General features: G+C 42.9%; 1 protein-coding gene and 1 long non-coding RNA gene across 6 annotated transcripts in view; one reads left to right on the top strand and one right to left on the bottom strand.

Moving 5' to 3' along the window:
• The window catches only part of LOC311521750, a 55,502-nt gene extending 52,404 nt beyond the window's left edge, over window positions 1-3,098 (bottom strand). Inside the window, exon 1 of one of the 2 annotated variants that reach the window (XR_014711960.1) lies at window positions 2,907-3,098. This is a non-coding gene — a long non-coding RNA (uncharacterized lncRNA). The remainder of the gene's footprint in view (window positions 1-2,906) is intronic. The other variant, XR_014711961.1, reaches the window with a different exon arrangement.
• A 389-nt stretch (window positions 3,099-3,487) lies between these two features.
• TTC7B (tetratricopeptide repeat domain 7B) overlaps window positions 3,488-14,035 on the top strand; it is a 314,696-nt gene continuing 304,148 nt past the window's right edge. For all 4 annotated transcript variants that reach the window (XM_084630296.1, XM_084630295.1, XM_084630298.1 and 1 more), the window contains exon 1: window positions 3,488-3,695. In XM_084630296.1, the coding sequence (XP_084486422.1) occupies window positions 3,575-3,695 (121 nt within the window). In that variant the 5' untranslated portion in view covers window positions 3,488-3,574. The remainder of the gene's footprint in view (window positions 3,696-14,035) is intronic.

Here is a 14,035-nt window from a genome sequence, read left to right as displayed (position 1 = left end):
AGAGTTTATGCTCCTTTCCATTTTCCTCAGTAGGATTTGAATTCCAATTTTTAAATGATGCCTTTTTGTCTTTAACCGGTTCTTTTACTCTGTTTAGTCATGGTGGCATTTTTTGATTATCTTATTCTTTTTAATTGGGGGTATACATTTAATTTGAGCCTCTATTATGGTGTTGTCACTTTTAACATACTACCCTGCTCCAAAGTGGAGATGTCAACTTTCCCCAATTCCTTCAAAAGGTAAAACACTGCAATTTATTTCTCTTGTGCATGAATCTGCTTGGAGATGAGATTTGCATTAGTGACACACATACACTGTAGACAAAATATTAAAGAAATTCCCTCATGTATCCAGCCCTTTTCTAGTGATGGGTGTAGCTCTATCATGTTCACATTTAACAGTCCTAATTGTACAACAGCTCCCAGGGAGAGACTGATGGTTGTGCAATTCTTCTAGAGGTTGAAAATCACAATTTAAGGGGTTTGGAGAATGGGAAAGGCTGTTCTTCCATAAGCACAGCAGCCATGTAGCAAATATAGAATTGTCTCAAATTTTGATTAATTTAATTGCTAGATAAATTTAATCCTGAGTCTGGTGATCTTGACAAGTTCAGAGATTGAAGTCTTCTAACCACAAGTCTTCTAACAAATGCAGTGGCAGCTATAATAATAGCACCTGTATTGCAGTTTACATCTTCAAATCCAAAGACAAATGTTGACTAATTCTCACAAACCCCATGCAGTACTTAGGTATTACTTCCTTTATACAGAGAAAAAAACTGGGGCTATGTCTACACTACCGCGGTAAGTCGACCTACACTATACAACTGCAGCTACGTGAATAATATAGCTGGAGTCGATGTACCTTAGGTTGAGTTACCGCGGGGGTGGAGGGAACTTACCTTACCTTACTCTCCTCGTCAGGGGTAGAGTACAGGGGTCAAGTGGAGAACGACCTGCTGTCAATTTGGCAGATCTTCACTAGACCCACTAAATCTACCGCCGGTGGATCGAACTCAGAGTATTGATCCTGGCTGTAGTGTAGCTGTAGCCTGAGCCACAGAAGAGTTAAATAACTTGCCCAAGGCCACACAATGCCTCATTGACAGAGCAAGGATTAAAGTTCTGGAGTGCCTGGCTTCAGGTCCTGTGCTCAGTGCATTACAATTAGATCATGCTTTGTCTCATTATAAACTCCCAACTGTATTGTTAATGGGCCTTAGCTTTGTTGTGGGGGGAAGAGAATGGCAGAGTGGGAGGAGAATGGGGTTTCTGGCACATTCAGTCCTTGTTTTTTCTGCTGAGACTAAATGGAGGTTACTCTTGACCATGGTGGTGGTGTTTTTCTGTTATGGATGCATTTATGTGAAATTGGACTGAGATTACCGATTCACTTTGCATTGGCCACAGGGAGGCCTAAGGCATTGTACTGGGGCTCAAAAGATCTGTGTGTGATTTCCAGCTCTTCCACAGACTTCCTGTGTCACCTCTGGAAAATCACTTTAGATCAAATTTTCAGAAGTAGCAACTGTGTTTAGATAACTCCATTTATGGGTTCACAGACTTTGCTCTCATTTTTCAGAAGGCTGAGCACTCACAACTCTTGACTTAATTAAGGGCTAGAGGTATTCTGCACCTCTGAAAATGAGGCCTGGATGTCCACGTTGAGCACCCTAAAAAGGGAGTCACCTGACAGTGGCCATTTTTTAAAAACTCAGCTGTCAATGTGTGTGTTTGGAACAAATTATTTGCCAAAAAGAAAAAAGCAGTTTCAGGTTGACATACTATTCTCAAAATTGTCTAATAGTTTTGAGTGAATTGATTTTGTTTTGAATGTTTTGACACACAAAACAACCTGTTTTGATGTTTAGTTTCAAAGTAAAAAGAAAAGGAGTACTTGTGGCACCTTAAGAGACTAACCAATTTATTTGAGCATACGCTTTCGTGAGCTACAGCTCACTTCATTGGATGCATACTGTGGAAAGTGTAGATCTTTTTATATACACACAAAGTATGAAAAAATACCTCCTCCCACCCCACTCTCCTGCTGCTAATAGTTTATCTAAAGTGATCACTCTCCTTACAATGTGTATGATAATCAAGTTGGGCCCCAGGGGGTGTGTGTGTGTGTGTGTGAGAAAACCTGGATTTGTGCTGGAAATGGCCCAACTTGATTATCATACACATTGTAAGGAGAGTGATCACTTTAGATAAGCTATTAGCAGCAGGAGAGTGGGGTGGGAGGAGGTATTTTTTCATGCTTTGTGTGTATATAAAAAGATCTACACTTTCCACAATATGCATCCAATGAAGTGAGCTGTAGCTCACGAAAGCTCATGCTCAAATAAATTGGTTAGTCTCTAAGGTGCCACAAGTACTCCTTTTCTTTTTGCGAATACAGACTAACACGGCTGTTACTCTGAAACCTGTCATAGTTTCAAAGTGTAATCTTGTTTTAAAATTTATTTAAAAAACCAAAAAAAGTAAATACCTTGTTCTGACTTTAGTTCAAGGACTAGGAAAGATGTAGAAGTCTTGCCCCTTATATTTCAGACTCCTCCACCAATTTACATAATTCCAAGACTCATTCCTCTAACTCATAAATTATTGGCTGCCTTGTCTATTCTTAGCCCTTCTTCCCGCAGTAATCCATAATTTCAAGACCAACCCCTTTTCCACTTGATCAGCTGAAGCATTCCTAACCTCATCTCCCCCGCCCCCCTTCGGGCACTTCACTTTGGTTCTTGGCCTCCCTCAGTTCTTAGACCCCTTCTCTCCGACCGCTGATCGGCCTCCTCCTCCTGCTCCCGGCGCGGGGCTGGCCGCTAAGCGAATCCCCGGCCCGCTGGCTCCTCTCCAAAGCTGCCCCGCTCCCCAACTCGTCTCTCTACGGCTGCTGCCTCCTACCCCCAGGGGCGCGCTCCGCCCTTCCAGGTCCTCTTCCACCGCAGCTGTAACGAGAGCAGGGCCGCTTCGTGCCCCTGCACGGGGTGGGGGGAGACACCTCAGCCTGGGCAACGTCCGCCTCCCGCGCGTTCGGCGGGGGACGGTGTGGAGCAGGACAGGCTCGTGCGCGCGTTGCACGGGGGAAAAGGGGGCCCTGAGGACAGGGGCGGGCTCGCCCACTGAGGGGCGGAGCCCTGCAAAGGCTCAGCTTCGCTCTGCGGTGGGCGGCAGGAAGAGGCGTTAGCCGCGGCGCGGGCCGGACTGACAGGGGAGGGGGCTCTGGTGCAAAGACACGTTTAGCGCCCGACCCCCAACGGCCAGCTGCCGCCTCCCTGGCCCCGGGGGCAGGCGCGGGAGCTCGTGCAGCACAGCGCGGCCGGGGTGGGCTCTAACGCTCTCTGTCCACCCGCCGCTTTCACCGCCCCGCAGCCCGCTAAGGGAGGCGAGCGGCCTGACACCGCCCACCTCCCCTGCAGTGCCGCGGCGGCCCGCCAGGGGGCGCTGCTCCAGGCGTTCGGCGCCCTGCGCTCGGGTCGCGCAGCCCTCACGTTCCCCCTCCCTCCCTGCAGCCGCTGCCGCCGCCGAGGAAGCGCCCGTGCCGCCGCCGCCGCCCCCCGGGGACTCCGGCCATGGCCACGAAGAAGGCGGGCTCGCGGCTGGAGACGGAGATCGAGCGGTGCCGCTCCGAGTGCCAATGGGAGCGGATCCCCGAGCTCGTCAAGCAGCTCTCGGCCAAGCTCATCGCCAACGGTGCGCGGCCGAGTCGGGTCGGCATGGGGCGGGCGGAGGGGACGGGAAGCTGGTGGCCACCAGCGCGGCCTCTCCTGGGGGTGTGGCGCCTGGGGCCGGCAGGTGCAGCGGGGAGGGGAACTGCTCGTGGGGCGGAGCGGGCAGAGGGAATGAATGAGCGAAGGGGGAGGAGGCGCTTCGCCCGCGCGCTGTCGTGGGGTCGGGGTGTCCTGCGCGCGCGCGCCGTCGTGGGATGGGGTGGGGCGGGGGTCCTGCCTGCATGCGCTGTCGCTGTTGTTTTCCCGGGGTGTATGAGCCGTTGGTTCCTGAAGAGCTACGGTTGCGCGTGTGTTTGTAGTGCTAGAGCTATGCAGAAGTACACGAGCAGCCCCCACCCCACTGCACCTTCACGCTTGTGGTTACAGAATCATAGAAGACTGGGGTTGGAAGAGACCTCAGGAGGTCGCCTAGTCCAACCGCCTGCTCAAAGCAGGACCAGCCCCAACTAAATCATCCCAGCCAGGGCTTTGTCAAGCCAGGGGCTTTAAAACCTCTGAGGATGGAGATTCCACCACCTCCCTTGGTAACCCATTCCAGTGCTTCACCACCCTCCTCCTGAAATAGTTTTTCCTAATATCCACCCTAGATCTCCCCCACTGCAACTTGAGACCATTACTCCTTGTTCTGTCATCTGCCACCACTGAGAACAGCCTAGCTCCGTCCTCTTTGGAACCCCACTTAAGGCAGTTAGTTGAAGGCTGCTCTCAGATCCTCACCTCACTCTTGTCCTTGGGTAACAGGTGAGTTCTGGCCTCAGAGGAAGAAATGAAGTCTGTAGTTGCAATGAGGAGATTAGAATGGTGGGTAGAGGACTCTGCTTATGTTTATAAAGTGTAACTGGCTTTTACAGGGAGAGCAGGTATTTCTCTGTATAAATTGCGTGAATACACTTTGAAATGGGAGTACACGTCTTTTGCCCAAAGTGGTGTCCACTTGTGCTGATAGTCTGACAGGTTATCTTACGTTTTGAACTGTTGGCGAGACCCATTATTTTGAATCGTGAATGTTGTATTTTAAACTGGTGTTACATCTTGTGGGATATGCAGGTTGATAATGTACATGAAATTATTAAAACACTTCAATTCATAATTCATGCAATACTTGGACAAGTTTGGGTTATTGGTAGAAATACTGTATTTTTAAATAACTTTTTTAAAAATCAGCCCTGAGAAATGTAGCACTACACATAAGACATTTTTGCATAGTACCTTGTACAAACTATCATTCTAATAAATATGTTGGAGTTAAATGGTTACAAAGTACAATTTAAAAATTAGAGAAATTAAGAGACGAAGGAAGAAATAATGTATCATCTGATTTGAAAATAGCCCATGAGGCATCAAGACCTAGGAAAGCTATTCCAATTGTCAGGCGATGGAGAGAGCAGGCTTCTGCACCAACAAAGATAAGATGCTTGTGTTTTGAAGCAGGTGTGCGTGTAGTGAACTTGGAGGGAATAAACAAATATGGTCTGCATGGTAGACTGGAGCTGTTTTGTGGAGGACTTGAAGTATGGTGATGTGGAACTTGGGTGGCTATAGAAAAGGTAGTTAAAATAGTGAGGGTGAACAGTGATAAAGGCATGGTTATGAGGCTTTCAGTTGTTCACGTGGAAAAGAGAAAAAACAAAACCTATCATCTGTGAGTGAACACTTTTTGCAAAACAATCACTCCATATCTGACCTCTCAGTCCTTGTCCTTTAAGAAAAACTGCACAAAACCTTCAAAAAGATGAGCCCGGGAACTTAAATTCGTAACTCTTCTGGACACTAAAAAGGATAGACTTCTCAGACATTCTGACTTTACGGTTCATTAGGACAACTTGTAACACACCCAGCTACCTACTGACCCTCCATTGTCATGACTGCAGAAGTGTTAATTGTCCATTGCATTTAAGTCCTACAACATGTGTGAACCCCTTATGCTTAACGGTCTGTCCTACATCACTTTTTATTAGTTTGAATGCTCTTATTTCCCTCTTCAGACTTGAAAAAGAGCTCTGTGAAGCTCATAAACTTGTCCCTTCCACCAACAGAAGTTGGTCCAGTAAAAGATATTCTCTCACCCACTTTGTGTGTGACATATCCTGGGACCATCATGGCTACAACAACACTGCACACAACAAATGTCACGGACAGTGTCTTAAATATAAAGGGAAGGATAAACACCTTTAAAATCCCTCCTGCCAGAGGAAAAACCCTTTCACCTATAAAGGGTTAAGAAGCTAGGATAACCTCACTGGCACCTGACCAAAATGACCAATGAGGAGACAAGATACTTTCAAAAGCTGGAGGGAGGGAGAAACAAAGTCTCTGTCTGTCTGTGTGTGTGATAAATTTGCTGGGAACAGAAAGGAATGGAATACTTACTAAGTTCTAAGAATCTAGCTAGATATGCGTTAGATTCTGTTTGTTTAAATGGCTGAGAAAATAAGCTGTGCTGAATGGAATGGATATTCCTGTTTTTGTGTCTTTTTGTAACTTAAGGTTTTGCCTAGAGGGATTCTCTATGTTTTGAATCTAATTACCATGTAAGGTATTTACCATCCTGATTTTACAGAGGTGATTCTTTTACTTTTTTCTTCTATTAAAATTCTTCTTTTAAGAACCTGATTTCTTTTTTCATTGTTTTTAAGATCCAAGGGTTTGGGTCTGTGTTCACCTAGGTAAATTGGTGAGGATTTTTATCAAGCCTTCCCCAGGAAAGGGGGTGTAGGGTTTGGGGAGGATTTTGGGGGGAAAGATGTTTCCAAGCCGGCTGTGTCCCGGTTATATATCTGTTAGACGCTTGGTGGTGGTGGCAATAAAGTCCGAGGGAAAAAGGAAAATAGCTTGTACCTTGAGGAAGTTTTAACCTAAGCTAGTAAAAATAAGCTTAGGAGGTTTTCATGCAGGTCCCCACATCTGTAAACTAGAGTTCAGAGTGGGGAAGAACCTTGACAGGCAGTGTTGCAGAAGAGATGATAGGCAGCTTTGCATACCACAGGGAATATGGGAAGAGGGAGAAATTTCAGGGGCAAGGATGACAGCAATACACACAGTGAAAGCAGTAAGTCTGAATCAAAGGAAGAGAGAAGAAAGATGGAGTTGGATGTTGATTTTTGTTTCTCTTGTTCAAGAGAAGCAATTCAATTTGAAGACATTTAGGTGAATGAACCTGATACTAAGCCATAAATTAACTAGCTAAAACAAAGGTGGAAAGGGGAGGAGTCATTAAAGGTGTTAGGTGAAGGTGATGTTCTGCTGAGTATCTTTACAATAAAAGCAGATGTTAATGTTAAAGATTCAGTAAAAAGAAAGGATGGCAGGGAAAATAAGGCTTACAAGTGAACCTTATGGGACTCCGAAGAGTAGGAATCATCATTAGGTATACAGAGAGGAGTTTAATAGGAGCCTTTGCAGGACAGAAGGAACTATAACATTATTATAATTATTAAAGATTGGGCACTTAACAAAACAGGAGTACTCCCTTAAGAGAGAGCTCCTATATTCTGGGTTTAGTAAACCCAGGTCCCAAAAGTGTTTGTATCTTCAGTCAAAGCCCAGCAGCATGTACGAGTTACCAGAGCCTGGTCAAGGTGTGGTTGACTTCAGATCTATGGCTCTGGTAACTCATACATGCTGCTGGGCTTTGATTGAAGATACAAACACTTTTGGGATATAGGAGCTTTCTCTTAAGGGAGCCCTCCTGTTTTGTTAAGTGCCCAATCTTTAATAATTATAATGATGTTATATTTCCTTCTGTCCTGCGAAGGCTCCTATTAAACTTCCGTTAAGTGCCCAATCTTTAATAATGTTGTAAATGTATAATCTGTTTGCAGCTGTAACTCTATTTTAATTAAGCTCTTGTTTTGGAATTTCTTTTGTTGTTTTAGACAACTTTTATGTGTGAAAAACTGATGTAGATAATAGTTTGCTACTTTTTGATGTAGATTATATTTATATAAAACCATAGGATTATGGACATGATTATAGAAGATGTGTTAGAGGAGAACAAAGAATTGGTTCCCATCCCTATTGGAATGGTGGAACCAATGGAGATAGAGAAACCTGCAGGGTCAATTACTAGAAGTAGGGCAAAATAGTTAGTTCAGGTTAATACAGTACTTTTAGAAGCGAAGTTGGAGATTAAGTCTCAGGAGCTACAGGAAGAGTCAAAAGAGTAAGTTAGCAATGCTGAAGCTGCTAGCAGTCTGCAGATAGGCAAAGGAAGTCCCAGGGTGGCATCACAGAAGGTGAAGTTAAGTGTCATGATAGAGGAGGCAGCTAGTGATGTAAATAATAAAATGATTAAAGCAAAGGGGAAGGAGATATCCTCTCCTCTGTTAGTAAAAAATAATAATAAAAAAAATCAGAAATATTCTGTTACTACTCCTAGTCCCAAATGCCCTATTGCCACAACTAAAGTTGTACAGGCTAACATACTGGATTTAAAAAAAATGCAAAAATTGAATTAAAACATAATAAAAGTAATCCAAAAGCTTTCCAAAACAAAAGAAAAAGGGCCGTTAACAGTAAATCCTTTGTACAAAAAAATATAAGCAGCATTTGCAGGTAGTAAACAAAGTTCTCATGTATACAGGAGGTCCTTTCCCTGTATAGGTAGTTCCAGCTCACTTACGGAGGAAAATAATGTACATGGTTCATGACACTCCTACAGAAGAACACCAGGGAGTGGACAAAACTGTCCAGTGTCTTGCATCTGTGGAATGGTGGCCACTTCTTAAAATGAATGTGCAACAATATTGTAATAACTGTCTGGGATGTGCCCAAGCCAATCCAACTCCATCCAAAAGAAATGTGCCATTAAAATCTCAGGTGTATGAAGGTCCTTGGATGGCTTTGCAGATTGACTTTGTAGGTCCTTTGCCAAGGACTCAAAGAGGTAACCAATGCCTATTAGTAGTTGTCAGTCCTTTTTCAAAGTGGGTAGAGGCATTTCCTCTTAACGCCAATACTGCAGAAGCCATCGCCAAGGTCCTAGTAGAGTAAGTCTTCCCTCAATGGGGGATCCCTGCAAAGGTAAAATCAAACCAGGGATCACATTTCACTGGACAGTTCTTTAAGGACTGTCTTAAATTAATGGAAGTCCCGCAAAAACTACACATCCCATACAGACCACAGTTATCTGGGTGGTGAAACAAACCAATCAAACTATAAAAGTAATGTTAAGAAATGGTTAATGCCAGTGGGTGTAACTGGGACACTCTCATGCCTCTAATTTTAATGGCATTTAACTGGCTGCATCTCCTAATAAAACACACTTTGAAGTAATAACAGGCCAAACGATGTAATTACCAAAACATTTAATTTGGCACATTAGTGGCACTCAATTAAAAATATATATAAATGAATATGTACCTGCAGAATCTGCAAGAACATTTAAATCAGGTCGACTTGCAGGTAGCTGCTAAATTGGGAAAATCCAGACAAAAGGCAAAGGCCTACTTTAACAAAATCCAAAAGAAGAATACTTGGAAAGTTAAAGACAAAGTAATGCTGTTATCATATAAAGCATCAAAGCATAGGCTTGTAATCAATGAATCGCACCCTTCTGAGTCATTGGTAAACTCAGTTTAGCAGTGTATGAAATTAGGATAAAAAAGGCAAGTGTAATAAAAGCAAAATTTACCATGCTAATCAGTTAAAGCTGTATCAATCATTCAGGTTGCAAAAGCAACTTCCTCCTCAGAACTTAAGTGAACAGCATCCAACAAAATTGCAACAACTAAAGTCCAGCAGATTGCAACCATAAAATGAACATTAATATTTCTAATTTACTACACCCTTATCATTGCTCTGAGGGTAAAACTAAGCCAAAATCACAAATTTGAAACTGAACTGTTACAACCCCATAAAACCAGATGACACGGTCATGTTCAGTTGCCTGAACGTGTAAAACAAAACATACCAACACAAAAAAAATGGACTATTCTACTCAGCCCAAAACTAATCCACAGTCCTATCCACCAGGCTAAGGAAATTAAAGGGAAAGATGTTACCTTTAAATATCAATTGGTTAAAGTAATCTTGTTGCCATCCAGTGGCTGGAAAAAAATTTGTCCCTTAAATAATAACTCAAAGGGGGAAGGATGTCAAACCTATACCTCCTCACCAAGAAATGCAACTTCCCTAAAACACGAAATACCTTATGAAACTTAAAAAACCAAAGCCATTTCTAATAGTCTAATAATGGGAGGAAGTTTAACCTTATATAAACTTAAATATAAGAAATAAAAACAATATAAAGTACTCATTATAGCTACTTTTTAGACCAAACCAAAAAGCAAAAAATATGTACTAAATGTAACATTTAAACTTAAGGTTTGAAATCCAATTATTAACTGTAATTATAGCAATCCAATACCAAATAACTTGTCCAGTGACAACTGTAACTTGTCCAGTGATAAACGCAGAACCTGCTAGTGGTTTCACCACAATGCCCATAATAGGGAAAGTAATTAATCAGGTTCCGGTTATACATATTCCTGTAGTGTTAAATTTGTCTCATTAGTATCTAGAAAAATTTAGCTATTGTCAGCATACCAAAGTGGCTTCCTTTTTCCAAGTACAACTTGTGGATAGGATTGCAGCCTATCAACAACAAGTGCAAAATATTGTTCTTTTGGGGATGGATAATAAAATCCATAAACAACATACCTCAAGAAGAAAGTGTAGCTTAAATCTTCTTGAAAGTTTAGGATCCTTAACAGAACTATTTGATTCAGGAGTATCAATTTGAAACCAAGCGAATATGTAAAAAATTCGCAAACATATAAATTATGTGTTACAAAAAGAAGCCAACCAAGTGGTCAGTCCAATGTTACCGGAAATAAAGGGATTGTCACAGGAAAAGCAAAAAAAAAAAACCCCACATATTTGAATTTATGCCAGCATTTATCAGTGATGCTATAAAAAAAATGAAATCTGTGACACCTCACCCCAACCAAAATGGTTGTTCTCTTTCTAAAAATTGTATAATGGCATGATCCTTGTATGTCTCATTCACAGTCTCGTTACCAGTATTTAACCCAAACAAGAATATGTACAGGCAATTGGTAGCTGTCGATTCTATAGGTCACCTCAAAGGCGACATCTATAGGGAATGCATTAATGCACCTCCCTTGGTGGTCTATCACACTCCAGCTCAGATCTGAAAAGTACCACAAATGGCCTGTTGCTCTAAAAAAGGGCCTTAGTATATTTGTAGGTGTAATGTGTTTAAAACAAACACTGTTCTGTGTGAACTGCAGAGAAAAAAATTACAAAATTCATTGTTGTCATCCCTGGAAAGGCTGACTAAGTGAAAAAACTCCAACGGAAAAGGTAACCTATGCTGAAAATAGCCAATTTTGCATGGTTACCAATAAAAAGAGGTACCAATATGGTCCCTTAAAGTGTCCCGTCACAAAGCCAATTTTTTGTTTTATTCCAAAGCAATTTTAATAGGGAATCAAGCTATTTCCTTTATTGCCACTTTTAAAAACATCACCATTATCCAGTCCAACCCAGCCTATCAGGATTTAACTATCCAAAGTACACCCACCTTTCTTGTCTACATTCCCCCACTAGGGTTACAGTTAAAGTCATTATTGGCTCGTAAAAAACCGCACCTCATACAAATCACTAACGATATGGACAAAGCCAAACAAGCTATTACCCAGTTAACAAATAAGGGTAATAAGCCTGCAACAACTCCTGGGGAAAATTTTGAATTAAAAAATGGGTTATTATCTAAGGAATTGCAATTGAAATTATATTCTTGTTTTAGATTGCCTGCAGTATAAATCCAACAGGCCCAAGCAGAAACCTAAATGGGCACCAAATGTTAAGAATAATAAATATGTATACATGGTGCCCATTCCAAAAACATGCCAGGGTCCAAAATATCTTTTTAATACCCTTCCTCTACGCTGACTGAGGGAAAATGGTGTTAAAACTGTCCCCACAGATGCTTAACCACCTACATCCATACCTGTGTGGCTGGGTTCATTGTTGCAAACCACCCCGTCAAATGGGGGCGTGCAGCCTATAGAATTAACCTACTTGCTTGCATAGGTATATCTTTTCTTATAGTTTAAGTATTTGGTTTATTGTAATACTTTTAATATAAATTTATAAACCTACGTTCAGCTGTAATGCAAGGGACGTACAGGCCATATCCTGTATGTTAAGCTAAGGCAAAGTTAGCGTATCTAAGTCTGGAACCTTTCACCCAGTTAGCAAAGTTGGCTTGCATGTGTCTGAAACCTTTCACCCAGATAGCAAAGTCAGCACCCACACATATATCTGAGACCTTCACCTAAATACATAAATAATGGTAGAATGGCATAGGGAGTTTCCAAGTCTGTACCCTCAAATGTAACAGGTACACCACAGGGAAAGAACCAAAATAATCGGGAAAACAAAAATAACATGTATAATAGGAATCGGCAGTGTTTGGCACATGGCCCGCCAGGGTAAACCTCCTGGTGGGCTAGGCTGGTTTGTTTACCTGCAGCATCTGCAGGTTCGGCCGATTGCGGTTCCCATTGGCTGCGGTTCACCGCTCCAGGCCAGTGGGGGCTGCGGGAAGTGGCCCGGGCTGAGGGGTGTGCTGGCCGCCACTTCCCACAGCCCCCATTGGCCTGGAGCAGTGAAACTCAGGCCGAACCTGCAAACACGGCAGGTAAACAAACTGTCCTGGCCCGCCAGGGTGCTTCCCCTGGCAGGCTACGTGCCAAACGTTGCTGATCCCTGGTGTATAACCTAATGTCATTAATATGTGTGTACATGTCATCAATATGTACTGTGACAGGTTCAGGCTGGATGGCTACAGGAGAGTGATAGAAGGTAGATACATTAGCCCTAAATTAAGGAGGTCCCTTTTCCCTGAGTAAGATAATGGGCTGTTCCAGAACAATCAGGTAGTTGCTGGAACCAGTTATGGCAGGCAGGCTAATTAGGACACCTGGAGCCAATTAAGAAGCTACTAGAGTCAATTAGGACAGGCAGGCTAATCAGGACACCTGGTTTAAAAAGGACCTCACTTCAGTTAGCGAGGCGCGTGCAGGGAGCTGGGAGCAAAAGGGCACAAGGAGCTGAGAGCGAGAAGGCATACTGCTGGAGGACTAAGGAGTACAAGCATTATCAGAAATCAGGAGGAAGGTGCTGTGGTGAGGATAAAGAAGGTGTTGGGAGGAGGCCATGGGGAAGTAGCCCAGGGAGTTGTAGCTGTCACACAGTTGTTACAAGAAATGCTGTAGACAGCTGTGATCCACAGGGCCCTGGGCTGGAACCTGGAGTAGAGGGCGGGCCTTGGTTTCCCCCATTCCCCCAGCTCCCTATTGGATACAGGAGGAGTTGACCTGGACTGGGTGTCCCACCAGAGGGGAAGGTTCCTGGCCTGTCCCCCCGACCGACTAGGTGGGCCAGCAGAAACTGCGTGAATTGTTCTCCTTCCTTTTACCCCATGCTGGCCAGTGATGAGGTTAGCTGAGTGGATGGCAGGTTTGAGCCACTAGCAAAAGTGGCCAAACTGGGGGCTGCCGTGAATCTCTGTCAAGTGAATAATGTAAAAGCCAAGTGTCAACAAATACTCAAAGGCACCAGTCATCAAAATGCTATGGTTGTGAGTGTGGTTAAATTAAATAGAAGAAAAATAATAAAACAAATTGGGAATTACTGGCCAAGTCTTCTTTTATTTATTTATTTTTAAATACAGTTTTACCAAAATAAATATGAATGGTTTTGTAAAATTAAATACCTTTGGTTTCTCTGTCTGTGATATCTCAATTGCACTTTGGCTAACTGAAAAGAACATCTTCTCTGTCAGATAAATATATGAAGTTTTTCAGTCCTATTAGTCTAGTTTTGGCTAACTAGAGAACGAACAGGGAGGTATGAGTCAAATTTTTCTTGTGACAGAAAACTAGCAAGACCCTTACCTATGAAGATAAGTTCTGTTTGTACATAATGTTCAGAGCTTTGAAATGTAAAGTGTTCGAATGCTAAATATTATTAAGTGTTCAGAGTGAGATCATGCTTTTCGTTTTTCCATTTCAAGGTGGTACAGAAGTTGGATTTTCTCTATTTTGAGCCAGTCTGAGTTGGCTGCCATTCTTAATTATTATTTGCAAATGGACAGGAAATGTGCTCATAGCTTATAAAAATACCGTGAATCCTGCATGGGCAAAAGTTACTTTAAAAATAGGCTTCTGCCCTCAGTAGCATGTGTAAAAGTGACCTGTCCATGGCTGCAGAAGGATCTAGTTTGAAAGTTGGAATTAAGAGGTTAGGAGCTTCTCACTGCTAATATTCTAC

Source organism: Lepidochelys olivacea, assembly GCF_965140295.1.
Source record: "Lepidochelys olivacea isolate rLepOli2 genome assembly, chromosome: 6".
NCBI lineage: Eukaryota > Metazoa > Chordata > Testudines > Cheloniidae > Lepidochelys > Lepidochelys olivacea.
Note: the sequence above shows the minus strand (reverse complement) of the source record. Positions and strands in the feature narration are given on the sequence as shown.